The sequence below is a fragment of the Empidonax traillii genome, unplaced genomic scaffold (genome assembly GCF_003031625.1).
Source record: "Empidonax traillii isolate 1590-97213 ecotype Southwest subspecies unplaced genomic scaffold, ASM303162v1 scaffold15:size5535645, whole genome shotgun sequence".
In the NCBI taxonomy this organism is placed as follows: domain Eukaryota; kingdom Metazoa; phylum Chordata; class Aves; order Passeriformes; family Tyrannidae; genus Empidonax; species Empidonax traillii.
This window is the reverse complement of record NW_020955208.1, coordinates 591,806-617,887: the sequence shown is the minus strand read 5'-3', so window position 1 is coordinate 617,887 and position 26,082 is coordinate 591,806. Positions and strand designations below refer to the sequence as shown.

The window sequence follows — 26,082 nt, the reverse complement described above, 5'->3', positions numbered from 1 at the left end:
GCTACTAACAGGACCTATCTTCAGGAACACATGTTGTAACTGGGTCTGCTCAGCTAAGAGCCCCAAAACTGGTCATCAGCCTCTCTCTGCAGGTCCAAATAAAGACCTGGCACACGCAAAGTGGCTGATGCAGGAAGATGTGACCACCTGCCTGACCCTGGGCACTGGATATGGCTGCAGTGCACCACAGCATGCAGGGTGATGGGTGTTTGTCATGCTGGTACAGCCTCAGCCTATCCAGCCTGTCCACACAGCAGGGAGACACGCTTGGGTCTGTGCTGATGACCTCAACTAATTTATCTGTTGCCTTTCAGAGCTTACTGAAGCCAGTGGCTGAGCACAGGATTGCAGCCAAACACTTTGGCTGTGAGTCGAGCTGGAGTCAAGTGTATCAGCCTGCCCCAAAAATACAGGCAGACTTACAACCAGCCAAGGTGTACTTGTGCTCCCCTCCTGCCTTTCTCTTCTTTTCTTGCTCCATCTCCCTCAAGTTTCTATTCGTTGCATCACAAGTCAGGACCTGGTGCTCCCCTGGGCAGAGAGTGTCTTATAAAACAGCACCGCTGTGTATGATTCAGAACATTTCTGTTTGGGATGGGAGTCATGAGTCAGTTTGCTGGGCAGTGGCACACCAGTGAAATGGAGAACTTTGGCCTGACACCATTCACTCTTTTACCAAAAAAAAGTCACTTCTCTGAAGGTTTCTCAATGGCACGGGGAGGGTAATGATAAACATAGCCATGGAAATTACTGAAATGATGAATACAATGTAACAGGAACCCCTGCAAAGATTTTAAACATTTTTGTACTGCTGTGGTTTCACTCTGGAGCTGAGAGGACTCTGCAGACAGAAACACACCTTCACATCCTTGTGAGGGGACCAAGTGCTCACGTCCCCATCCTGCAGGGAGGCAAGCTGGTGCAGTGATGCACAGCCAAGGGCAGAGCTCTCACACACAGAGCTGTGGGCACTGGGGCGAGCTGGCTCCCTGCCTGAGGCTGAGACCGGCAACGACATCCACCCGCTTACCTGGTATCTGTCCGAGTGATGGATGTCATCTGAGGAGTGGGGTGATGCTGTCGGGGAATCTCCTTCCCGCTTGATTGAGGCCGACAACAAAATTGACTGCAAGAGAAAGGAGAAATTCATGCTGTGAGCACTGCCGAGCTCTCTGTCTCTAAACTGTCCTCAAAGCCACAGAGAGCGTCTGCCAAGCTGTGGCACTGCACTGGGATGGAATCCTGGGCTGTGGGGCTGGCTCTGGTCTTCCCAGGGGATTCTGCCCCATGAGGGAACCAGGCTGCTGGGTCTAGCAAAGAGCAAATGAATCAGGCAGCAGTGGGTTGGTCATTTTTCTCCCAGGTCTGGTGGCTGGGGCAGAATCAGTCCCTGTTGGAAATGATACGTGAGGACACCACCAGAGATTCACATGCTGAGGTGGAGCGGTGCTTTCTTGTCCTTGTCCACCCCTTTTAAGTGCCACTAAATCTCTCAATGGCTTTGTAAACTACACTAAAGCCCTCAGCACCTCTGCAGTGCAACTACCCTTTCCTTCAGTAATGATGCTATTTATTTTAATAAGTAGCACAGGAAAAAAAAAAAAAAAAAGAGGCCTTTTAGAAGGTTAAAAAGCTCAGTGATATTTGAGACCTAAGAAATCAGTGATAAACTTCAAGTCAATAGTAGGTAAGTCTAAATTCTACACACAGTGAACTCTAGCAGGAAAATTACTGTGGGAGTTTGACAGCATCTAAAGAAATGTACACTGAGCTGCAAGTGAACTTTATTATTAGAATAGTTTGAGGGAAAAATGCAATTTAAAATTCTAATTTAAATTATAAATTAGCTAAAGCAGGCTAAATATAGCCCAATACATTGTGAAAAAATGTACACTGGAAATGCAGCTCTCCAGATGTTTGTTTCTGAGAATCAGCTGGCAAGATTTGACAATAAATGACTGCTCGGAGATGTGTGTGTTTGTGAGGGGAAGTGTAGATATCATCTGAATTGGACAGGTCAAGTGTGGTGACAACATTATTAAAAAGCATAATACCTTGGAGAAAGGGAAGTATTCCAGAAACATTTGCCTCTGGGCTGAAATGAAACGTGAAAAAATGTGCATTTTTTGGAAAGATATGAGCAAGGGGAAAAATGACTCAGCATACAAATTGGTTCAGTCAGCAGGATGCAATCCCCCAGGCTTGGACAGCTCTCCGGTGAGAAAAGCACAGCAGGGCAGTTGGCATGGATGTGGAGGGAAGGCAGGCTTGGGATGGAGGTGGAGGAGAGGGATTTGGGATGCTGGGGTTCAACCCCATGGGTATGAGCTGTCAGTCCCTCAACAGTCATGAGGGCAAGAGTCACATCCTGGTGTGCACCGCAGATCTCTGCCACAAAGCACGGATCTACCAGCTGTGGAGAGGTGTGATGTCCTGAAAGGGGTCACAGAGGAAATGCCTACTGGGGCGCTTTGTTATCTCCTCAGGCACAATTCCTTCTGCCAACTGAGGGCTGTGCTGACCACATCGTGGAGCTGCCTCACTCCTCAGCTCAGCCCAGGGATGCCAGGCGCTGGGAGGGCCAGTGGGAGCCCGTGGGGCTGGGGGCACCCAGTAAGGGCTGCCTCAAGAGACCAGCCCCCGCTTCCCAGGGGACAGACGGGCAGAGCAGAGGAGCGCTCTGGCTTCACGTGTTGGCTGAACACAACTGCTGCTGAATTTTGGTGAACAGCTCACTCATTTCTGGAGAAGCCCACTGTAGAATTTCTGCAGAGTGCAGACCACAAGCTCCTGCTGTTGTGCAGTTTCTTTCTTTTCTAAATGGAGAATGAAGACCATTTTTGAAGAAGCAGGATTACACATGTCCTATCAAACGGAGGGATGGGGCTCAAAGCCTTCAGCTGTGATTCAGAACAACAGCCCTGACTGCAGCAACGTTAATGCCCTTCCCTCCTCTAATAAGCCAAGCACCCTGGAGCTGCGAGGGTTAAATCTGTTTTGTCTCCCAATGTATTCTAGAGAAGGGGAAAAAATACCCATCTCCCCATTCCTCGACGACAGACAGACAAACCCTCCCCGCCTCCAGCTCCCCCCTCAGCTTCTGGTAGCTCTAATTCAATATTATTATGTGAAAAATGGTTGGGCTAGCTATGGAGACAGTAAATTAAACGTTATGTATTAGTTTTTAGCGTGTGGTCCCAGGAAGAATGCCGGCCCCATTTATTCCACAAACCTCCTGAGCACCATGGCAATGACCTCTGGAAAAACGCAGGGCTAAACTAATCCCAAAGATGTCAATCTCAAGGCCTCTTCTACATACACGTGCAGTTTAGATTAATAAACTGTCTATTTTTAAATTGTGTGCAAGCACTTCAATTCTAAATACCTCGCCGGCATGTTAAACACAGCGTTAGAGATGCCAAGTCACACTTCCCCTTCACTCTTAGGAAACTTGACTTCATTTGTTTTTCTCATTTCCGTGAGCTGTGCCACACTTTGCCTCTCAGGCAGCCACGGGGGCAGGCAGGGATGCAGGCTCAGAGGCTAAGGGATTAGAAAAGGCACTCGCCATCAGGGTGACTGCCATCCCAATTTTGGCCTCTTTTACCCTGAATTGTCAAGTTGAGGCTGTTTTACAATGGCTAAGCAGCGAGGATGCCTGTCCACAGCAAGCCAATCTAAGGATTGGCTGTCCCCTTCACCCATTCTGCTCATTCCCACCCAGATTCAGGCAAGCAGGGAAAAGGCAGCAATTCCCATTCCTCTCTCGACCAGGTTCTGGGTAGATGGCTGTGGAGGAAAAACGTAGCTTTACATGTGGTCTCCCAGCCCTCAGGCATGCCCATGCTGCAGGGCAGACCCAAATTCTGGCATCCCACCTCAAAAACACGGCACTGGGTGCTCTGTGTGCAGCTCCTAACTTGGGGACCAGCCACTTCTTAAGGGTAGGAACAAGACTTGATGTTGAGATGTTCCTTTTTCTTTGGGGAAAGGCCACCAGCCAGCCTGACTGCCAGTACATCCCTGTTCCACTTCACAGCGTGCCTGAGTGAGGATAATGGGGTGAGAGCGCCCTCCTCTCAACCCGGTGTCCCCTCCACTGTCAAACCACAGCTCCCACCATCAAAGGCAGAGCAAGGGCCTCATGCGAGCAGCAGTGCAGCCTCATATTTCTCCCTCCTCTTTAAATCATCTCTCCATTGGGTAGAGGCACTCTCCGTGGAGGTTATAAACCCTGAGAGGATCAGCCTGAGCATTACACCTGGGGCAAGCTAAATAAAAAAAGGTCACCGGCGCTTTTTAAACATGGACAAAAAAGCAGTAAAATGTGTTTGGAAAAAAAAAATCTGGCATTAAATCATGACTTTTTGCCTGGCTTGCCTCATTAAAAGTGGCCTTTTGGAAGGTAAAATTATCATTGTAAGTGATAAGATCTTTAAGAAAATAATTCACGGCTTCTTCACCCTTTAATATGATAGCCGCCACCGGCTAATTTTTTTCTTAATGGCAACGAGGCCATCAATCTTGTCCAAGCCCTGTACTCTCTCCTTCCCCCTGCCCCTCCTGCCATGCTGGGCAGCCATGGCCGCGCTCAGCGATTCCTTCCCACCCCCTTGGAGCACAGCTGTGCCGTGCCATGGAGCAGAGATACCTCGGGGTGGGTGGTTTTCCCTGCTTGTGTCCACGGTTCCCGGCAGGAAGCAGATACCACACGAGCCTCGCTCACTCGGCAAGGCTCACACACCCTGGCCGCTCCCGGCGCACTCCGTGGACTGTGGCGATGGGATGCAGCATCAGGGAGCGTTTTGGCAGCTCACCACCATGAGGGACAGCGCTCAGCGTTATGTACATAAATAACGACAGGGGCAGGTTTGGTGTGAGCAGAACACTCATCGCCCAACCGGGTGTGCCGGCTGCTGCGATCCCCAGGCCACCGACCCCCAGGCCCGCTCCTCCCAGCCGGGGTGGAGGAGCCCTGGGCAGCTCCGAGGCAATGTCAGCGAGGACACACACACCCCTGGCTGCTGACACATGGGCGCTCCAGGCGTGGGCCGGGGGGCAGCACGAGGGGAGGGGATGGGTGTCAGGGTGCAGCCGCCAGCACGAGGAAATGGATGGAAATTGCCGGCACACGCCGCCCCCAGCCCTGAGCGCTGGCTCTGGCGGGCGGCCGGGGCAGGTGTCAGCGCTGGGAGAGCCCAGCCGGTGGCTCTGACATTCTGCTGCCTCTCAAGGCCAGTCATTTGAGAGTATTAAAGCGCTGGACTCCTGCTTTCTGATAGCCCTGGAAAAACACAAGGAGTCTATTTTTCTTAAACAATCCATCACGTCTGCTGTCAGCAGAACAAATACCCTAACCCTGCTTTTTATGTATCTATATGGCCTTTTAAAATTTTTTTTCTTCCTTTTTTTTTTTTTTTTTTTGGCACAAAGTGTTCCCTGCTTGATGCATTCAGCTTTAACTCTGCCGTCTAAATAGGTACTTATCACTTAACATGGAGGTGATGGCTTGACATGTTTTCTGTCTCCTGCCCTCCCCTCCACGGTAGGGAAGCCGTCAAAGTGTTGCTAATAGCTGTTATCACTTGGGAACTGTAACCCGAAAGCAATGAGTGATACCAGGCCTTGCTGCGATTTTCTCCCTTAACTCTGGTAGCCGTTTTTTTATGTTATTGCTGGAGGATCCACGACACAAAGATGCTGCTATTAGAGCTGAGTTTCCTAGAAGCTTTTGGAGGGTCCACATTTGCTACTGGGAAAGTTAGAGGTAAAATTATCTAGTGGCTTTTAGCTGGCAGAGATAAAGGTGGGATGGAGCCAGGGATGAAAGGCTTAAATGTGAGAAGGGTGTGAAAAGGGAACAGAAATAATAGTATCAGGAGCTTTTGGCCTTTGCTGAAAGATTCCAGTGGTTTGCAAGCAGAACAAGCTTTTAGAAATGTGAGCTACTAATTTATTTCTGTGCATGTTACAGTGACACCTGGGACTGTAACGGAGCTCTGGGTCCTCTTGGACGAGACACCAGCTACACAGTTCCAGCAGAACTGCCCATCAGCACTCCAGAGATGGAGGGGGAAAGGGGTCTGGCCAAAGTCTGTCGGGCTCTGCCAGCCTATTCTGCTCCCCTCTACAACCACATCCCTCTCTGCTTCTTCTGCCGAATGCAGTGGTTTCCCCCAGTCTAATGTAAGGGTACAGCTGTTTGGCCCAAGGGGAGTGAGGGGTTTTGTTTGTTCATGGGGTAATTTGCTTTATAGAATAAAACCTGGCAGAGATTTGTTTTTGGAGTGACTCCGGTATTCATCACCCCAAAACGGCAGGGAGCTTGGCCAGCCAACACCTATCCCACGTAATTTCCTCTCCTCTGTGTATCTATGGGCTGTTCTCCTGTCCCTGGCTTGGCCACAGGTTTGCCACAGTACCCAGATTTAGCGTTTTAATCTTTCCTTGTAAATCACAGTTACAGAAGGAGGAGACACAGATACGGTGAACGGCTTCTCCAACCTCTCCAGTGTGTCAGTGACACAAGAGAAGGAGTTAAAACCCTGGGGCCCTGACACCCATTTTCAGTTCCTACCACCAGATGTGATATGGAGAAGTTAAATGATTGTGCTAGAAATTTCATCTCGACTGAGGCAGCTGGGAAGGGCTTAATACAGACATTCTGTCAAGGTTTAAGGCTCCAAATCTTGCTTGCTTCGAAGCACTTTCTCCTTGGAGGACTTTAGTGGTCAAATTTCCCACTAGATGCTGTAATTCTCTCTCAAACTGCTCGGTGAAGCCGTAAAATCACGGGGCTGGGTGGGGGGAATCAAAGCACTCTGGCACTGTGGCTCGCTTCCCAGCTCCGCCGGAGGTCTGGGAGCGGTGTGCTGGCCACCTGCCTGCGGGCACCCTCCGTGGAGCTGGGTGCACACCTAAACAAACCAGCCACGAGCGTCTGCCGGGTGCATGAGATGGATTTCGTTCGTGGCCGCTCACGACACTGTGTGTTTTCCTCAAAATCCGGAGCACGGGCTGGAGTGTTAGTGGGAAAGGCAATTCGCAGCCATGTATTGGGAAGCATGAGTGTTAAACCCGCCACGGGAGTGGGGATGCTTCGTGGAGCCCGGTCTCTTCCCTTTCAGTGGTCAGTACCAGCACTTCCACAGGGGATGTAAGTTTACCTGTTAGGTGACAGGTAACAGTCTGCAGTTAACACTCTGAAATTTAGGGACCGAGATCTTTCTGGGCAGTGATGATACCTCACCTAGATAACAGCCCCTGGAGGCAGAGCCACAGGCCACACGGGCAGTGGGAAGGAAGTCCTCCCAGGTAGCCAGGAGGACCTGGGGATGCTGTCTCTTCAGAACTACCACCAGCTGGACTAACACCTCAACAGAATGGGTGCAACACAATGTGTGCTCCTCTCCTGCGCAACACCTTGCAAGAGGCAGCCAAGGCAAGAGGGGAAAGGCAAGGGGAGAGTGTGAATTCCAGGAATGATGCCCAGGGGAACTTCACGCTGCTGACAGCTACAGACACACCCCTGGGCAACCAGTCTGAACAGAGCCTGCAGTGTTGACCATGTGCCTCTGGAACACATCCCTGTCGCCTGCTTTGCCTGAGACCCAGCATCTGGCCATGCTGAGGAGTGGTGCAGGGAAGCTCTGGGCTCACAGAGGTCTGGGGCATAACTGGCTCGGACAAACCTTCAGGAAGTGTCCTCCTGAGTGACAGTCTGCTTGTCCAAGTGTCTTGTCCACACTGGCATATCACCATCAACTGGGCTTGGTCTCTAATAACAAATGAGGATCCTGAGTGCTGCAGGACTGTGGTGCTCAGCGCTGCCCCCAGAGCTGCCTTTGCTGAGAGGGAGCCCGGGCACCAAGCAGATGTGCTGGCTGGAGCCCCCAGCTCACAGCCCTCGCTTGACCGTCACTGCCTCAGTCGGCTCCGATAATAGAAGAATCTGATACAATAATCCTGCATTCATCACATCCCATGTTGAGTGATTGGATTTTCTTTGACATATTGCCATGAAAATTGACCCAGTGCAGTGAGTGACAGCTCTTCAGGGGCAGGGGAGCAGTGAGCGAGGGACATGCATTTACATCTGGGCTTTTGCTGCCAGGAGAGGCGTTTGCTGGGGCAACCGTGGGGAAGAGGTGGGAGCCAAGCCAGGAGACAGAGCATGGGGAGGTTAAATCCTCTGCCCCAGCTGCACCCCAGGAAGATCCTCGGGCCAGCACTAGTGATGGTAGTGGTGCTGTAAGCAAAGGTCCTACATGAGCCCTAAAGCGGACTCAAAGCCACTTGTGACCCCAAAAGTAGTTGCCAGCCTGCACCCTATCCCAGTTCCCATGTCCCTGAGTGAAACCAGCCTGCCTCCATTCATTTTGCCAGGGGATGCTCCTGAGGGATAGGAAGGTGCAGCCCCTTCTCCCATTGCTGAGCTGCTGGAGCTGCTGCCCCTTTTGTTGGCATCAGGAGAAGGAATGGCTGGGAAACGTTGCAGCAGTCCCCATGGTCCTCTCAACCCCTTCTACCAGTGTCCAGGGTGGGAAGTGGGACATGGTGAAGGTCCCAGCTCTTCCCAGGTGGTGCCTGCCAGACCTCCAGTAATGCCTGGGTGCCTGGAAATGGTCTGCAAGCCCACCCTGGGGGTCTGTCCCCCCTCCCACTGCCTGGGACCCCTGTTAAGGGTGGCCCAGAGGCCCAGCTTTGTCCCCATCAGGACCTTCTCAGAAGGACTTCACATCTCGATGGGCTACTTGCATCCCACGTTGTAAACATAAAGCGGGCACAAAGGGAAAGAGCAGGCTTCATCTCCCAATCACCCTCCTCCTCAATCCCACCTGGGTACAAAGGAGTCTTTAATACCAAACTCAGGTGAAGGTGACAGCACTGTGTCTTCCCATGCCACACAGGACTTGTCTCCCAGCAAAAGCCACCTAGAAATAATGAATCCTCCTGGGCCGAGAGGCTTTCAAGCTCTCTGAGAAGGGAATGAAAGATTTCCTGATTTCACCCTCTCCCTCCCTGCTTTCCTGGCTTCTTGAAGTTAATGTTCTTAGCCCCAGACGTGACGGGCAAAGGGAAAAGATCCACGTGGTGACAGGGGACGATTGATCTCTTTTACATAGAACGACGCTCCAGTCCCAGTTTAATCCCCCCGCTCAAGGCAAATGGGATTCTTTGTCAATGGAAACTTCAAAAGCCTGGCCCTGCCGCGAGATGGACCTTCTTCTTTATCTGGTCTCTGTCAGTCACTCACTGTGTTTGCCTCCAAACAGCTAATCTGTCTTCCTAGCTGTCCTTCTCCCTCACAGGCGATGTGTTTGGGACTGTTGAGTTATCTACACTGAGACCTGACGAGGAGGGAAAGGGAAGATTGCAGAGCCCAACTGCTTTCATTTTGCTGGTGCCCTTTCCAGCTCCTTCAAGACATGCCAAGGCAGCCTCACACTCAGTGGATTATCAGCGGTGGGTGGGTTTGGGGATTGCTTTCTGCTCTGCTTCATGGGAGAAACAGTCAGGTCTCCACTCTCCTACTAGTTTACCTGTGATGGGGCATGGGAGACAAGTATAGTCACACAGTAGGCAAAGGCGTGGAGCACTATGGAGTATCACTGTGATTTCTGTTTCCCCTTGGATGGTTTGGGAAACTGTTGGGGTTATTTGGGATCCATCCCTACCTTCCAGAAATGCGGGTCAGCACAGTGGCTCCCCCTGGGTAGGGCAGAAAAGGTGTTGATGTGCTTGGCAACACACCCAGCCCTAAGGGGAAAACCTAGAGCTGAAAAGTCAGTCTTCGTTTCTGACATCACATGCCAAAATATGACCATAAGCTTCCAGAAAAAAACAAGGGAGAATGAGACCTGAAGTTGATTCTAGCAAAACAAGCATGAAGACACATCCCATTAGAGATGCCCTGCACTTGTCTGGAAGCCAGGATTCTCCCACACTTGGACTGTGCCACCAGAAGCATAGGAGAACCTGAACCACTTGCCTTTGCCCACCTTGGGGAGCACAGCACAGTTTTCGGATGCTGTGCAATGCCCAGCTGCCCCTGCAGTGCTTCCCTGCTGCCCACTTGCCTGCCTAAGCTCCAGCCCTTCCCACTGCTGTGTCACATGAAGTCCAGCTAACAGCAACACCAACCAGTAAAAAGTGCTCTGTACACCTCACATTTCTGCATTCTGAGCCAAGGGGATGGGAGGTGGGTCCTGGGGAGGGGGATGTGGCTGAGACGGGGTCTTTTAGTGATTTGGGCTCCTCCTCGGGTGTGCTCCTCTCCTCTGAGGCAGGCCCAGTCCCCTCTTCCAAAGCTGGCATATGGCTCTGGCTCCCGGAACTCCCATACGTGATTTCCCAGGCTGAGCTCAGCCTGTGTGTGATCAGCTTTCATTAGCCGTCATTAGACACAATCTGGAGTCCCAGAGCCCACCGGGTCCTTCAGCTCCACCATCCCTTGGCTGCAGGGGAGGAGGATCGCAGAGCCCTGTGCAGGGACTTGGCTGCTGCAGCCCAGCGGCTGAATGGGGACAGCAGCTTTCCCCACTGCTGGCCGGCCCCAAAGCGTGGCCACCTTCCTGGGAGACACTGAGTAGCAGGACACGAAGCAGGCTGGGAAGGTGAGGGGGTGTAAAGAGCATTCCCTGGGGGGAAGAATGCAGAGTTGTGCTCACTTACCTTGGGGGTGCCCGCTGCCATGGCATCCTTCAGGATGGAGCTCTTGCTGCCAAGAAAGAAGAGAACGGGGTCAGAATCACAAAACTGGTGGGCAAGGAGGGGAGTGCCTTGAGGGATCTCACAAGGTCAAATAGTAAAGCACATGGTTCCTCTTCACTGGACTAGGGAGAGCCTCCTCATCCTGACTGGAGTGGCATGGGAAGGTGGGCAGTGCCTCCAGATGGAATTAAACGGCCCTATGAGTGGAACTCCCCAAATCCAGCCACAGGGGTTAAACACTGACCCTTCCCCTCCTTGGGGTTTGCACAGCTCCTCTCTCAGCCCTGGGGAAAAGCAGGGAGCAAGTCTGCAGGGACACAGGGAGGAAAGCCAGGGAGTGGGGAGTGGAGGTGGCAAGCCCTGTGTAGGGTCAGGAACAATGGAAAAAAGGAGGGAAGGAAAGAGATGAGAATTAAATCAGCACAAGAGCAAAGGAAAGAAGATCCCCTCAGCTTCAGTTGCACTGGGGAAGCAGCAGCTCTGCTGGAGGCTGGAGTGATTTGTTAATTCAGCTTGTTCCCCATTTAGCAGGGAAGGAGGTCCCCGCCACAGTGCTCCTCCTCGCCTGCCCTCGCCAGCGGGAGATGCTATAGATTTAATAACACCTTCCCCCCTCCAGACAGGTTAAACTTGAAACAATTACATATCAAAGCCGACATGGCGGGGAGGCCTGCACTGTAATTTTTTGGTTATTAAAGTAATCTCTCTCATGTAAATTCTCCTGCTAACATGCTGCAAACAGCATTAGGAAATAAATTATTTCCCCATGATTCGATTTGTCAATGCAAAGCACCTGCAGCAGGCAAAAGGCTCTTGAAATATGTTGCCAAGCCCAGTGCCTGTGCCTGTAAGCACACGCCGGTGGGGTGGCTGGCTCCCAGCTCCCCACAGCCCCAGGGAGATGATGGATGGGTGGGTGGGTGGAGGGGGAGGTTAGCGGGGGGGGGGGGGGGGGGGGGGGGGGGGGGGGGGGGGGGGGGGGGGGGGGGGGGGGGGGGGGGGGGGGGGGGGGGGGGGGGGGCGGAGGTTGGGGAAGGTGGGGGGGAGGATGGAATTGTGTTTAATAACAAAATTTGTATGCAAGCCTGCATCCCAGGCTAAGGATGAGTGATCGGCAGCCAGAAAGTATTAAAAAGCCTCGCTAAACAGATGCTGACAATAGAACAAGACATATCAAATCAGATCTACTTCAGAAGCATTAATATACACACGCACACACACGCTCGCCCGCGCGCGCGCGCCCGGCTCCGCACACCCGCGCTCCTTTCTTCTCAATCACAGCAATATGGGAGGCATCAATAAATTTTTATGAGACTTTTAGAAGATCAACACGGTACTAGATGTGACAAAAAAGCAATGTGCCTGTCATGTTCGCTTTGTCGGGGACACTTTAGCCCCAGATGCCGAGCTGCAGTGCCAGCAGGGAGAAATTGAATTTGGCTGGCTTTAATCTGCCTTGATTTGGCAGATGGCTGGGTGTTATGAAATGAGCAGGGATGGAGGAAGGTGTTTTCTCCTGGGGCTATGGCCCCCCTCCTCTCCCATTGCCACTGCCTTTCGCCCCCAGCCCTGAAGCGGTGGAAATACACAGTTATCCATTGCCATCAGGTCACCCCAAATGCCACAGCTCCACTCCCAGCTCCAGTTCCTGGAGACCACCAATGGATGGGCTGGGGCACCATCTCCCACACAGCCATCATCCCTGAGGGGATATGCTGCTGGATGCTCACTGGAGGGTACAGGATGCCCCCTGTGGGGTACAGGATGCCCCCTGTGGCCTGTCCCCCCGCTCTGCCCCCTGCTCTCAGGAGGCAGCTCAGAGCAGGATTGAGTCTCTGCTGCCCGCTGAGATGCAGACCTTGCACCGCCTCCAGCCCGTGCAAGAACAAGCACGATGGGAAAGATTTCCAACCCCTCTACATCTCCACCACTACCTTGAACTTCTCCATCTCACAAAGTGTGAAACAACTTTTATAATCCAAATGCCATGTTAAAAAACCAAACTCATTTCCTCCCTTTTCCTGTTAAAGGTGTTTAAAATTATTTCTTTTCAAGGGGAAGGGGAAGAATATCATTAAGTCCTCCTAAAAATGGCATTACCGCCAGGAAACTGCAGTTTTCAGAGTGAGAGTCTCTCTGGTCAGCCAAAAGACCAAGCCTCTGCGTGGGAACGATAAGGAAAGGGACCAGTTTAGATAACTTGGCAGACTTTATTTTATTCTTCATCTGGAGGATTATTAATACCCGACCCCCCTCTTGCAGTGTAGCTCTACTCTATTGCTAGAGTCTGCAACTTGTTTTTATTTATTTCCAGAGATGGGTTGAGGAATGGGTACAACCCCTGGTCATCCAAGCACCCAGATCCTGCAATTTAATGGTGCTTGTCTCCATCCTGTCAAACAGCCCCCAAATGACAAGGGCTGCAGCCCCCCACGCCTCTTAAGGATGCTGGCAAGCAGGCTGACGATCGAAAGGCCGTCAGCAAAGAGAAACCTTCCCCTCCATAAACACGGCAGACAAATTAAAAATGGTAAAAGGGAAATCAAGACCTTTAAAGTTCAAACACTTTTCGGTGCCTTTTAAAGTTTTTTCGCTCTAGGCCCTTGCAGACAGCGCAATCTTTGGAGACCTTGGGATTCTCTTTAATCACCCAGCCAGGCTGCAGTGGTCTGAAATGATTACACATTTACATAGTAATAACCCCAACACTCCTCACATTATTTCATGGCTAGCATATTTCCACTCGGCGAGTGATCCATGTGTTTTAAATTATAACCTGTACATAGGAAATTAGTTACTAAGTACGATATTCACGGGCTCGTCTGACACTTCTAATTAAGGTGATTTACACAGAATTATCTTATGAAATAAAAAAATGGTGTTTTGCTAGCTAATAAAATATAATTACTACCCGCTTTTCTAAGTTACAGTTAGTTTTAATCTATTTGGGGAATTGTTTATCTAGTTCATTACAGCCAAACAACTTCTTTCCCTTTTAGGCAACCCCCCTAAAGTACCAAAGAGGAGTAAGAAATGCCCTGGGAAGACCCAGCAATCTCCTTCTCTCTCTCCTAAAGACTTTGCATTTCCAAGTGATACAAGAGGGCTGCAGCTGCATCACCCTTTAACAGGAGCAGCACAGCCAGGTCCCCATGTGCCCCAGGGTGCTCGCTGGCGACCCATCACTCCTCTATATATTAGGGTCCATCACCTTTAAGAGGAGCATTTACTCTCAGCAAGAGATCCTGCAAAACCAAAAGATTTCTACAGGTTGCAGCCAATAGATATATTTCTTAAAAAACAAAACAAAACAAACACAGTGGAAACTATTTATTTTTAGCTGCAGGACTTGTGGGTTGAACATGCAGCCTTGGGATGGGAGCCCTGGCAGCAGAGCAAGCCTCCAGCATAGCTGTGTGGATGGCAAGGCCAGCTGTAGGGAAGCAGTTGTTAGGTAGAGAGGGAACTGGATTTTTGTGAACACCAGTTTAAATAAGAGGAAGTGTCTTCTGAAGCCTAAATAAGGAAATTGGACTTTGATTTTTTTTTTTTTTTTTTAAAGCTGCAGGTGACAACCCCCAGAATGGCCAGGTGAGATCTGTGCCTGGGAAACTGGATTTTGAACCTGCTGTGGTTCCTCCAGCAGCACTTGCATCCCATGATGGGGAAAGGGGTGAAGTGATGGTAAAAAATTACCAGAGAGGTTGCAGTCAGGACTAGAAACACTCTGCACCTACAGTGCCAGACACGCTTCCCAAATGCTTCCCCACTTAGTATTTGAGAGACCTCGGTGTTCAACATGGTCAGTTGTGACAAATCTGACACCACAGGGCAGTCACCCACTTCCCCACAAAACATGAAGCTGAAGGAGAAATGCAGCAGAATCATAAAACACTGTGGCATGACCTGACCATGCTGAAATCCTCTATTTGCTTTGTCCTATTTGCATCCCTGACTCTTCCTGCCCTGCTGGGTTTTCCTTGATCAATCTCTGGTGCCCCATGTCCCTGCTCAGAGTGGGTAACAGGTTTCTGGGTGAGGATGTGATGGTCCACGTGTGTCGGGCCAAACAGGAAAGTGGGGTGGGGGCGTTGTTTTATTTCTCTCCCACTGTTTGAAAAGGAGGTGGCTGGAAAAATAAAAAAAAAAAATCAGAGGGAAAGGTCATGCATTAGATTGAGCTGGGGGGCTCATTGCTACCATGGCTATAATGACTGTTTAATTATTCCCAGCTCATGTGGCAGTTCAGAAGAGGCTCTGCAGAAGACATGCATCGCTTCAGGGCAAATAACTGACTGGAGATTTATTTCTCACCCTTGGGTTTCCACACATCCCTTCCCAGGACTCCTGCTGCCCTGAGAGTCAGTAGCAGAGGAAAGCTCTGCCCTCCAAAGTCCCAAACCCCGGACTGCAAACCCCTGCCCTGGAGTCAGGGAATGGGGCTGCAGGTACCACGGGTCTGAAGGCAGTTCAAGGAGAGTTCATAGCACTTTTAGGGCCCTGCATGAGAGAGGGAAAACATGATCCACACACTTCCTCACACACTGTGCTACCTTGGAAACTCTGACCCAGGAGAAGTGCTTCTCACCCACAGGTTATAGACAGCAAGCAACCTCTGTCTTCCCTGGGGTCTGCCATGGCAGGAGACGAATGGGGCATCTCCTAAGCAGGGCAGGCAGCTGCCTGGCTTGTGCTCTCTCTGCTGGAGAAGCCATGGATGAAGGGTCCAGGCTGCTGTCCTTGCCACCCTCTGAGTGCACGGGAGGAAGCTGGAGGGTCTTTCTTCCTTTTCTGTCCATGATTAATCTGCCACACTGAGGGGCAGGGACACAAATCAGAGAGGGGATGAAAGAAGATAAATCCACGGTATCAGCAGCACCACATTGGCTAGATAATAAACAGACTCCTCTCCCCATAAATTTCTCTCCATTCCCCCATGTTTCCCTGCCATTGACACTGGCAGGCTTGGAGCTGGACTGATCCTGGCCTTTCTGGCATCTTGACGGGTAGGGAGAGTTGTGGCTCTGCCAGGGAAGCCTGGGATGCTCCACCAGGACTGGCACAGTGGAGCTCCATCCAAGCAGGAGACCTGAGCTGATTGCAAGATAATCCATACTAGCACATGAAGTGGGTGGAGAGTCACTAAAGACACCAACCAGGTTTCAATTTATTTGGTATTTCTACTGGCTCAGCCCCCAAAATGTGTCTTGTCCTCACTGCCATGGCACCACACTCTGCCCCCACTCCTCATTTTGGCAGCAGTCAGCTCACCCACTTCTCCACAATCCCCACAGGGACGTGAACCTGTCTCACGCAGGCAGGTGGTCCTGGACCTGCTCGGGTATCAGACACCTCCAGGCAGGTTTCTCCAGTGACAGAGGGTGTTTAATTTAAATCTGACAGGAGTCATATTGCTGGAGAAAGTTTTAGGTGATACCACCCACCTGGAGACTCACCCATGCCTGAATCTGGACACCCACAACTCCAGAGCTCAGGTTCCACGCTGAACACCTCTGCCTTGGGGTGGCAGAACTCGCTCCCTGAGGGGATGGGGGCAGAGCAGGATGTGAACAACCCCTTCTGTGTCCCCAGAGCAGCTCTCAAACACTGGCCTGCCCCAGCAGCCTGGCTTTGCTGGTGGACATTGGCTGCTGGACAGCCCCTGGATGCTGAAGGCACTGTGGGATGTGGTTTTTGCTGTTGTTGGGTCTCTCCCTGGAGCAGCTGGGCATTGCCTGGAGGACTCACACCCGGGATGAGCACCGGGGAGACATCACAGGCAATGAAACGATCAGTTGAACACCTTGGAGGGTATCAGAGCCCTCTGGGAAAGCCCCTGGGAGCCCCAGGAGAGCCGGCTGCCTTCCCCACACCCAGGGAGAAGGTGCCACAGGAGAGGTACCCAGTCCTGCCTGCAAAGCACAGTCAGGCACTTAATAGCACCTGTCCCCAGCATCTCCCCAGCCTGGATTTATGCCTTGAGGGGTCACCTCTGGCGAGACTCTAATAACATGACTTTATTAGCTTTCTTGTTCCTTCTTTAAGACACAGTAGCAAGGGGGGAGGAGGGCAGTGGCACCTCTGGAAAGAGCGGGGGGTGTATGGATAGGAAGCAGCTGCCCTCGCGATTCCCCTTCTCGGTGACAAGGGGGAGAGGGAGAAAAATGATGCTCCCTCGAAATTTATCATGCACCCAATTACAATGTTAATTGGCAAGTCCCAGAAATCAATTAATTCGCAAATTTTTTTCAATTAAAAATTAAGATAAATCATAAAACGTTATTAAGCAAAGGCCAAACTCCATGAACTTTTTTTTTTTTTTTTGGTAGGCATCTGGATTTTTTTAATTTAAAAAAAAAAAAAAAAAAGAGCTGTGTTGCCAAAGCCCGATGCCCTTGAGTGCCTTTGCTGAAGCACAGGGGGCTGTCATCAGCAGGACTGGGCTGAAGACAGATAAAAAAATATCGACCAGTCGGACACACTGCTTCTGCTTTATTGATCAGGCGGGAATTTAACTTGCTGTGCATATCCACCGTGTCAGCAAGGGCCACGGGCGAAATTAAAAGTACTTGGCTTGGAGATGTCGCCTTGATACTGGGGGGGGGGGGGGGGGGGGGGGGGGGGGGGGGGGGGGGGGGGGGGGGGGGGGGGGGGAGGGAGGGAGGGGGAAGAAGAGAGGGAGAAGGAAGAAAGGAAAAGAGGAAGGTGGAAAAAGAAGAGGGGGGGAAAAAGGAAGAAGAAAGACAGGGACAAGTTGAGAAGCAGGATGTTGCGGTGCCTGCTTTTCCCCAGTTGCAATCTCAACTTGTTGGTCAGGGCTCCTTGCCCTGTCTGGAGCACCTGCTGGTGTCTACTGCATGCAAGGAAGGGAATTTCAACAGAGTGTTGGAAAAAAAACCCCTCTCACTCAAAAACATCTCTAATCTCTCATTCAGAGGCTGGGGGACCTGCAGTCTTTGCTGCACAAGAAGCCTGGGGAAGTACCTGGCCATCAAGTAGAAGTCCCCAGGCATAAATCAAGGAGCCCTGCGGCAAGAGCCATGACCCTGATGTGACACATGACAACAGAGCTAATTCACGTTTTACACACTCTATTTATCCTGCCAGGCCTGGCAGCAAAGCCACTCGCCCTGCCCAGAGCAGCCACCCACGCTGGGCCCGGGAAGGTTTCCTCCAAAGGTCCTTTGGGACAACACAGCCCTCGGCAGATCCCACAGAAACGAAGCACTGGGGCAGAGTGAGGAGCAGCTGCAGTTAAACACAAGGTTCCCTGAGCAGGACCAGGGTGTGAACCCCAGGTCATAACTTGCTCTGGGTCCTTATGCTGACCAAGAGCTACACAGAAACCCCTGTCATTTGTGCACACAGGGACCGCGGGGATGATGTGCTTCCCCCACTCACCCATCAGCAGGAATCTCCAGTGCAGACTCTGAGGGATTTAGAGCGGGAAAAACAAATCAGAAAGACCATGGGAAAGACATGTAAGAAGGACCATGAAACACTGGGAAAGCAACCTGTGAAAGGATGCATCCAGGATGCATCTCGAGAGGTCTGGAGACATCTCTCAAAAGTCACCCTGCCTGGAGTGACCAATCCATCTCTCAAGGTCCCACAGCCTTCACGTTTTAGCTATATTGCCAGCTTCCTCCTTATTCCTTATCCCAGAGGGCCCAGAGTTGCCTGTGTCCCCGGAGAAGAGCCCCTACTGTGCCTCTCTACATAAAGAAAGCAGGAGCTGAAACCCCTTACAATAGGGTGAGGATGATCTGTGCAGGACTTGCTGCTTCCACCCTGGCTGCCAAAGAAGGGAGGATTAAGAACAGAGAGAGGAAAAGAGCACCTGTGCAAATGAGGGAGAGGAAGCTTCGGGGGGATGCTAAAGGAAGATTTAAGCCTGGGCAGAGGTGCACTGAACACTCCTGCAGGAGCTGGAGCACCATAGTCCCACGGTTGGCTCTTTATTCCTCTGACATGAATCAAAGCTGGCTCTAAGAGTCAAGCTAAACCCCCCATCTGGGCACTTCACCTGCTTTGTCACAGGCCTTCCCACTGCATCTTGCTCTGCCCTCCTTTGCCTGACACTATTTGGTTTTTTTGTGACAGCATCTTTGAGGTCACCAGAAAACAGCCCACAGCACTTTCCATCTGCACCAAGGTGACAGACCCCGGTGCCCTCTGTGTTCTGGGAAATGCTTCGTAATCAGAGAATCAGAGGAGAAATTATTCCTGGACACACAGAAAGGTCATTAGGGGAAATCAGTAGCTCCTGAGATGCTGGATGTGCAGCATCCAGGCTCCATGCTCCCAGCAGAGTGTCAAGGAGCAATGAGAGCTGCTAGCCCAGGCTGTGAGCAGCCAACAGGTGGGCATGGGCTTTAAAACACAAATATGCTCAGATTAATTATCGACTGCAGAGGAAAAAAAGAAGAAAAGTGAATAAGGGCAGAGTTTGCACAACCATGGGACCCTGTGAGAACAGCATCATCCTTCACCCTTCCACCTAAGCACACCCACTCCCAGAGGCACCACTATGCCCAGCCCTGGGATACCACAGACAGGCAGAAATAATATTACAATATGGCATGAGAATACTGCTGGCTATGTCTTCCAAGCTTAGAAAACCCTTTAAATTAAGGGGAGAGAGCTGAGGTAGCCCTGTCTGAGCTCACACTGTCCTTCCAGCTCCAAGAGCAGGAACAGAGCCAGCACAGACCAACTCACTGGCCCACCCTCTGGACCACTCCCCAGCTATATACACCTGATCCTTCTGGGGAGGGAAAATCCCAGCTCAGAAGCATGTGTTTGCTGCTGGTAATGGAGGGAAGAATCTGCCAGTCGTCACACAGAGAAATAAAAACACCCCCTGCCAAATATATTTTTTTTTTAAAAAAGAGCACTGCATATCCAAGAACAGAGGATCGTGCTAGTAGGACACCTGCATCCAAAGGCACATTTCCAACCTTCAAATTGCTTGACTCAGCACCTGTAATGTCTGTAATATGGCTTCTTAAGGTTTTTTAACCAGTAAAAGCCAGTAAAGACCTCCTGACCAAACACTAGAAAGAACCACGGACCCACTGTGGAGCACCAGCTGAGGTGGGGCTCCACAGCTTCCTATTTTTCTTCTGTCCTCAGATTCATCTTCCCTCCCACCCCAAACTCAAACCAGAGCCCCAAGCCTGCCTTTCACCCAGCCTTTCCTCCATAAGGGGGCTGTCCTCTGCAGTGGCTGCCCAGGGAGCAGCGGGCAGGGTTTAAGGGTCCCCCTGCCCAGCATCCCCTCTGCTCACAGTATTTACCTGCAGTGACATGTGCAGTAACGCACTTGTACGCACACAGGGATGTGTGAGCGTGTGTGCCTGTCCCAAGGGACACCCGTGGGTGCTGCTCTCGACCTCCCCTGCACTCCCCATGTAGCCCTGGGCTGGGGAAATGCATCTGCAGGCAGAGCACCAGCCCAAGGTTGGAGCTGGGGCCACCGACAGCTCCAGAAAGAGTCTCACATTTCAGTGTGCTTTACTGCAAGCCTTTAGCACAGAGGGGGTGTAAAACAAGTGAATATAAATCGAGTGAGGACAGGAGGCTCGCACCTAGTGCACAGATCAGCTTCATGCACACAAACCAGGCATATTCACATATTCTGCAGCCTGGCTGGGGCGCAGGGCAACAGCGTACACAAAGGGTCACTGTTATTATTTCTCATTTTTACCTCGGTGGCGCTTAGCAGCTCAGCTGGGCACCTTTTGCTCTCTGAGCTGTACATGCAGAGCAAGGAGAGCATCCCTTCTGCCCTGCATCATGGGACTGCTGCTTGCCTGCCTCCCGCTCTCTGCTGCTTTGAGCCCGTGCTCTGCAAAGGTGAGCTACAAGGTAATTTCTTCTTTGGAGGAGGAATACCAACAGTCCTGCCTGGCAAGAGTTAAAACCCATAAAACCAAGGCTTGTAGTTTTGTTTTCTTTCAATTTATACCCTTCACTTAAAGAGGGGTTGGGGGGGGGGGGGGGGGAGAAACGAGGGGGAGAAAAAAAGAAAGCCAGGTGACATATTCTAAGAGGGAGCACCGAAAACGTGTTAAGCACTTCAAAATCTCATATATTCAATCGGCCTCTGGCAAGACATCTGCCTAATGTTAGCGCTTAAATATCCTTTTCCATTTTACATGCATTCAAGTCTCATTTGAGCGAAATGAAACGGTATTATTAAAGGGAGATTTTGCACAAATGGCCTGAATTTGACATGTCAAGTTCAATGAGGCTGTTACATATGTAACACCGAGAAGGGCTCGGAGGCTGCCGCTCTTGAAACAGCGCCAGTGGCTCAGAAATGAAATTTGCATTCAGAGAGCCTTGCCTCGCAGCACGGAGCTGCTCACGAGGCTCGGTCGGACCCACACGGGGTGGAGGAGCCGTGGGGCAAGCACGAGCGGGTGTCTCCCTGTGCTTTGGGAGACTGGACACACCAAGAAGGCAGCAGAGCTAGAAAGCCAGGTACCTCATTCCCACTCAGGTCTGCTTTTCCAAGTGAAAGCTTGACCCTCCACCAGGGTTGGATCCTCCTGAGTGATGTTCATCACCGTTCCAACAGCTGGTGTTCGTCCCCTGGACGCACACAGCCCTTAGGCATGGATGGGTGCTGTCCTGTTGCCACTCGGCTCCTCCTGCCTTACTGCATGATGCTCCAGCTGGGTAGACCTTGAGATGTCCCTGTCCTGAGGCCAAGATGGTCACACCAGCATTGCCCATGGGAGGAAAAAGGGCTGTCCCTGTCTCTGGGGGATAGGAAATCCCACTGCCACCAGCTGAGCAAGGGGTTCATTGGAGTGGGTGAGTTGCTCCCAGTGATCTGGAACCATGAGTAGCATCATCCAGGTGGTGCCTACGGCTCCCTTGTATCTCAGCCCCAAGAAGCCCCTGTAGTCACCTGGAGAAATTCCTTTTCCCTCCTCTGCCTTCCTCTGAGCTCCCCACTCCAACCATGCCTGAAAGTGCCCAACACCCGGCAGAGGTGATGGCACGGGGCAGCCCCCCCTCCTTGCTTCTCCACCAGCCTCTTGATCTGATCCTACAACAGCATCTTGGCTGGTTCACCCCACCACACAACCCTGTGGCCATGGTCCCTCGGGAGAGACTCCCCAAGGAGTCCCGATGCTGCAGCAGCAGCTGATGCAGTGCCCGCCAAATCTCCGGCGCTGCAGGTTCAGCAGGCAGGAGGGGAATCTGCCTTCCTAACCCCGAGAATGGTAAATGTATGATTTTGCTGCAAATCATTAAGGTTTATTAAAACTTAACATCACAAGCCATGATTGGCTGCATCCTCTTTAAATTAAAAAAAAAAAGCCCTTGGAAAGCAGCCCCCTGGTTTGCTTCTCCCCATCAGACTGATAAGTAACAGCTGCTCGGCCATTTCGGTAACAAGTCGGTATTGGCAGGGAGCGGCCAGGGCTGCCGGTGCCCGTCACGTTTATAGGCCCACATTTTATTTTTATGTTTATTGGGTTATTTGAGATCATTATTAGTTTCTCTCTCTTCTCTTGTTGATGTGTTCTTGCTCCTGGCTTCTCCAGGCGGGAAAGGAAAGGTGGGGGAACGGGAAACAGGGCCACCCGCTACACTGAGCTGCCCCGCTGGAGCTGGGCAGTGCATGGGACTTCAACCCTCTCTCACTCTGCTGCCTGCTGTTCCTGCCCGCTCCTGCTGCCCTCCCTCCCTGCTGCTGCTGCTGCTGCTGGTCCTTGCATCGCTCCCCTCCAGGACTGGGAGAGCCCACCCCTGTGCAGAGCTGCTGTATTACAGATTAGCCTCCATTGCCTGAATCCATCGTCTAGATTGAACGTTATCTATCATGCTACGGAGGGAGTCGTTATTTAATAATTAATAAAGACCTCTGATTCTTCTTCGCCGCCTGCGTGGCCGAGTGGAGCAGGCCAGGGAAGCGAGGGCAAGCCAGGGAGAGCTGTCTCCTCTCTAACTGCTGCTGTTATTTAAAGGAATAATGCCATTCTTTTTCATTTGTCAGCTGGCCCACAATGGCCCTTGTCATGCTTTATGATTTAGGGTTTCCTTTCCTTTCCCATTAAACGCCACCTTCCCATCACCGCTTCGCGCCAGCCAGCCTCTGCTCCTGGCTTGCGGTTTCAGTTTCACTCTGATATTGGCCCAACTTCTTTGATGGGCTCCTCTGAGCACTAATTGCTTCTGTTCATTTAAACCTGTTCACTAATTTGCAGTGGCCCTTTATTAAGTTGGATGCGGCCCAAATTACGCCATAAATTACGCTTGCAAGGGGACTGGGTGTCGCAGGGGATAAATGGGCTGCCTGTTCCCTGCTCCCCCCCTTCTCTATCTGCCTGTGCAATGCCTGGGGGATGAGGGTCTCGGCTTGAGGCTGTGGGTGCCGAATTGGGGGGTGTCTCAACCCAGATCCATCTGGGGAGGTCTCTCTTTCTCCAACTAAAGCTCCCTCCTTGTCCCTCCCTGTGCAATGGCTGTTGCTGAATCAAAGAAGATCCAAGGCAGAGATGGGATGGATTCTGCATCCTCCACACTGCGCACAGCCACGTGCACCCCATCGCCCTGGCGTACACACACACGCTGACACATATGCTCTCCCTCCTCTCCTACCACCTGGTGACGTAACTTTGCTTCTAGTCAGCAGTTTGATTCCTTTCCTCACCTTTTAATGACCGGAGAATTCATTAATAATTGAAATAAACACGCTCTTTTCCAGGGCTGCCGAGTTTTATTAAGGCAGGGGCAGGGATATGCCAACCCTTGGCTGCAGCCATTTCCTAAATAACTGCCAGCAGTTAAAATGCAATTACTATTTTTTTTTTTAATAGAGGACTTTTCCGTGCTGGGGAAAGCAGAAGAGAGCTGAAGGTAGCTCAGGAGCAGCGTGCACAAATGCTGCAGGGCTGCTCTACCATGCAACACGAGTGCTGCTCACCAAACACACATCCCCAGGGAAAGGGATGCCTGTGCCCTCCAGGAGGCATTTCTGCCTGATTTTACCACTGCAGTGAACTCCAGGAAAATGTTTCAGCCTCGCTGTCTAGCACTGGATCTCCGGTATCTGGTAGCTGTGGGTACCACCACCTCCTCTGTCACCTGCAGGTGCCCCAGCTGGCTCCCTAGAGATGCTGGTGGTCCCCAAGGAGCTGCTTACCTGATGTTCAGCTGGGTGAGCTTCTCCAGCTCCTGTTCCATGTGCTCCTGCAGCTCCCCAGGGCGAAGGAGGACCTGGCAGATGGGGCAGATCGGAGCCTGGCTGTCAAACAAAGTTGCTTTCTTTTTGCCTGTGGGGAGGAAAAGAAGGGAGAAAGCTTTAGCTCAGATTGGCCGCCATCAGCATCGCCTTTGCTCTGCCCTGGTCCCCATCCTAGCACAGGACTGAAACCAGGAGATTTTCTCATGGTGTAGTCCCATTTCTCTCCCCATCCCACACTCCTTGGGGCAGAGATTGGCTCTCTTCTGCAGTGGGACAGCAACTGGCACAAGAGCATCCTAGCCCTGGCCGTGGGCCCTCCAGTCTTACAGAGAGAGCAGCAACAGCCACATTTCAGGAGTGAGCCCGTGCAATCCCAGCTTCCCCAGTTTGTGGTGCAGGTGGTGTGACTTGGGGCAGATGGATGACACAGCCCTGCTCACTGTTCCTATTAACTAATAACAGTTAATTATGAAGAGCTGTCTTCATCCTCCTTGGCATTCCTGAAGTTGAGTGGGTCGGGATGAGCCCTCCCCTGAAGTGGAGAGCAACTCTCCATGGGCACACGAGGCTGGGAGGCAGAGGAGAACCCATGGCACCAGGCTGCACGTGGCAGGGAGTAGGCCTGGATGCTCATCATCCAGGATTCCTCACCCTGTCCCGGGGTTGGGCTGGGGCTCCTTGTCCTCCCCACACCACCAGCAGCTCTGCACCCCAGAGCTGCCAGAGCCCTCATCCCCCTGGGGTTGTATCATCCCTGAGTGAGATCTGGGGGTGCCCCTACGCCCCAATCCCAAGCTGGGCTGAGTCCCTGAGGCAGCTCTGGAAGCGAGGTGCTTCCTCACACCCTCCTTACCCCAAATCCTCCCCATCACTCCCCTGCCCAGCCATATCTCCCTGGCTCTCTCCCTGCTCTGAAGCCAATTTCTTCCAGCTCAGAAACTTTATTGCCCCCTGTGTAAGGAATATACAGCATCTATTTAACATAAAATAAAACTCTAAAGCAAACAATGAAGTTTCAATAAAAGAGAGAAGCCCGTGGGTCCCCAGGCCCCCTCTCCCAGCTGTACTAGCAGCTCTGCTCATGAGAGGGCGTGCGGAGCCTGGCTCAGATGGCTCTGGCAGGGAGAAACGTGTTTTATAGCCGCCTGTTGTCATCCAACGTGAACCCTCCTGCTGGATTATTTATTTATGTATTAGACATGGATCAAATTGGTTAAATCCGAGTGAGAGGCAGCAATGCACAATAAAGCAGCCGGCGCTGGATACGAGGGGGCTGCGTGAAACGTGGCCTTCCAATCAGGAGCCAAAAGGTGCCATTTTATGGCTCCTAACAATGGTGGAGCCCAGTTAAATGAATCCCCATTAAAGGAATAGACCCTCTCAAAGGATAAAACATTGGTGTGAGTGGCTTTACTGAGTCCCTGCTCCTCCCTGCATAACCTCCTGGTGCAGGCGTTTAATGAGAGAAAGGGTCTGCAATAAGTTTGAGAGTCACCTTGGCTCATCTTTGCCTTCCAGCAGGACACAGTGTATGTGCCTGGTGGAAGCAGGGCTATCCCTGGGATATCACCTGCCCTTTCCTTCAGCATCCCTACAGGAGCTGGGAGAAACTGAGGCATGAGGGGCAAGTTGAGGCAGGCCAGTGCTACGGTGCATTCCCCACCTCCCCAGCTTCCCTATCCACTGGGAACTCTCCCATTTGCAGAGACGAAACCCCATTCTGGCCTCTCCTCCAGACCTGGGCTACTCCCAGAGGCTCTGAAGCAGACCTCAGGTGCCTCAGCCCTCATCCCCACCACCCTTCTGGGTGCTGGGGAGGACACAGCGTGAAGCCCATGAAGCAACTGGGAACACGTTCCTCTCTCCTCCTTCCCTCATGTTTAAATAATGTCCAGAACCCAACCCAAAACCAGACACCCAGCTCCTGCTGACCCTTGCTGGAAAGGTCGGCATTTCAGTAATTCCACCTTCCTCTTGGAGCTTTTCCACTTTTGTCTAGTGGGGGCCCAAAATAGCCCAGGAGCGTCCCCGACCACCTGCTATTTATAACCCCAACTTCATAGCAAAACAATGGAGCTGTCTGAGTCTCCCTCCCAAAATAAACAGGCAGCCTTTGAGTGGACGGGAAATCCTGCTGGATCCCCGCTGTGGGGTGTACAGAT

General features: G+C 51.7%; 1 protein-coding gene across 4 annotated transcripts in view; it reads right to left on the bottom strand.

The window, feature by feature from the left end:
- Positions 1–26,082, bottom strand: part of RNF220 (ring finger protein 220) — a 210,204-nt gene that overhangs the window by 59,237 nt on the left and 124,885 nt on the right. For all 4 annotated transcript variants that reach the window (XM_027892781.1, XM_027892789.1, XM_027892760.1 and 1 more), the window contains exons 2-4: positions 23,879–24,008; positions 10,675–10,720; positions 1,031–1,126 (exon numbers count right to left, since the gene is read on the bottom strand). In XM_027892781.1, coding sequence (XP_027748582.1) covers positions 1,031–1,126; positions 10,675–10,720; positions 23,879–24,008 — 272 coding nt within the window. The remainder of the gene's footprint in view (positions 1–1,030; positions 1,127–10,674; positions 10,721–23,878; positions 24,009–26,082) is intronic.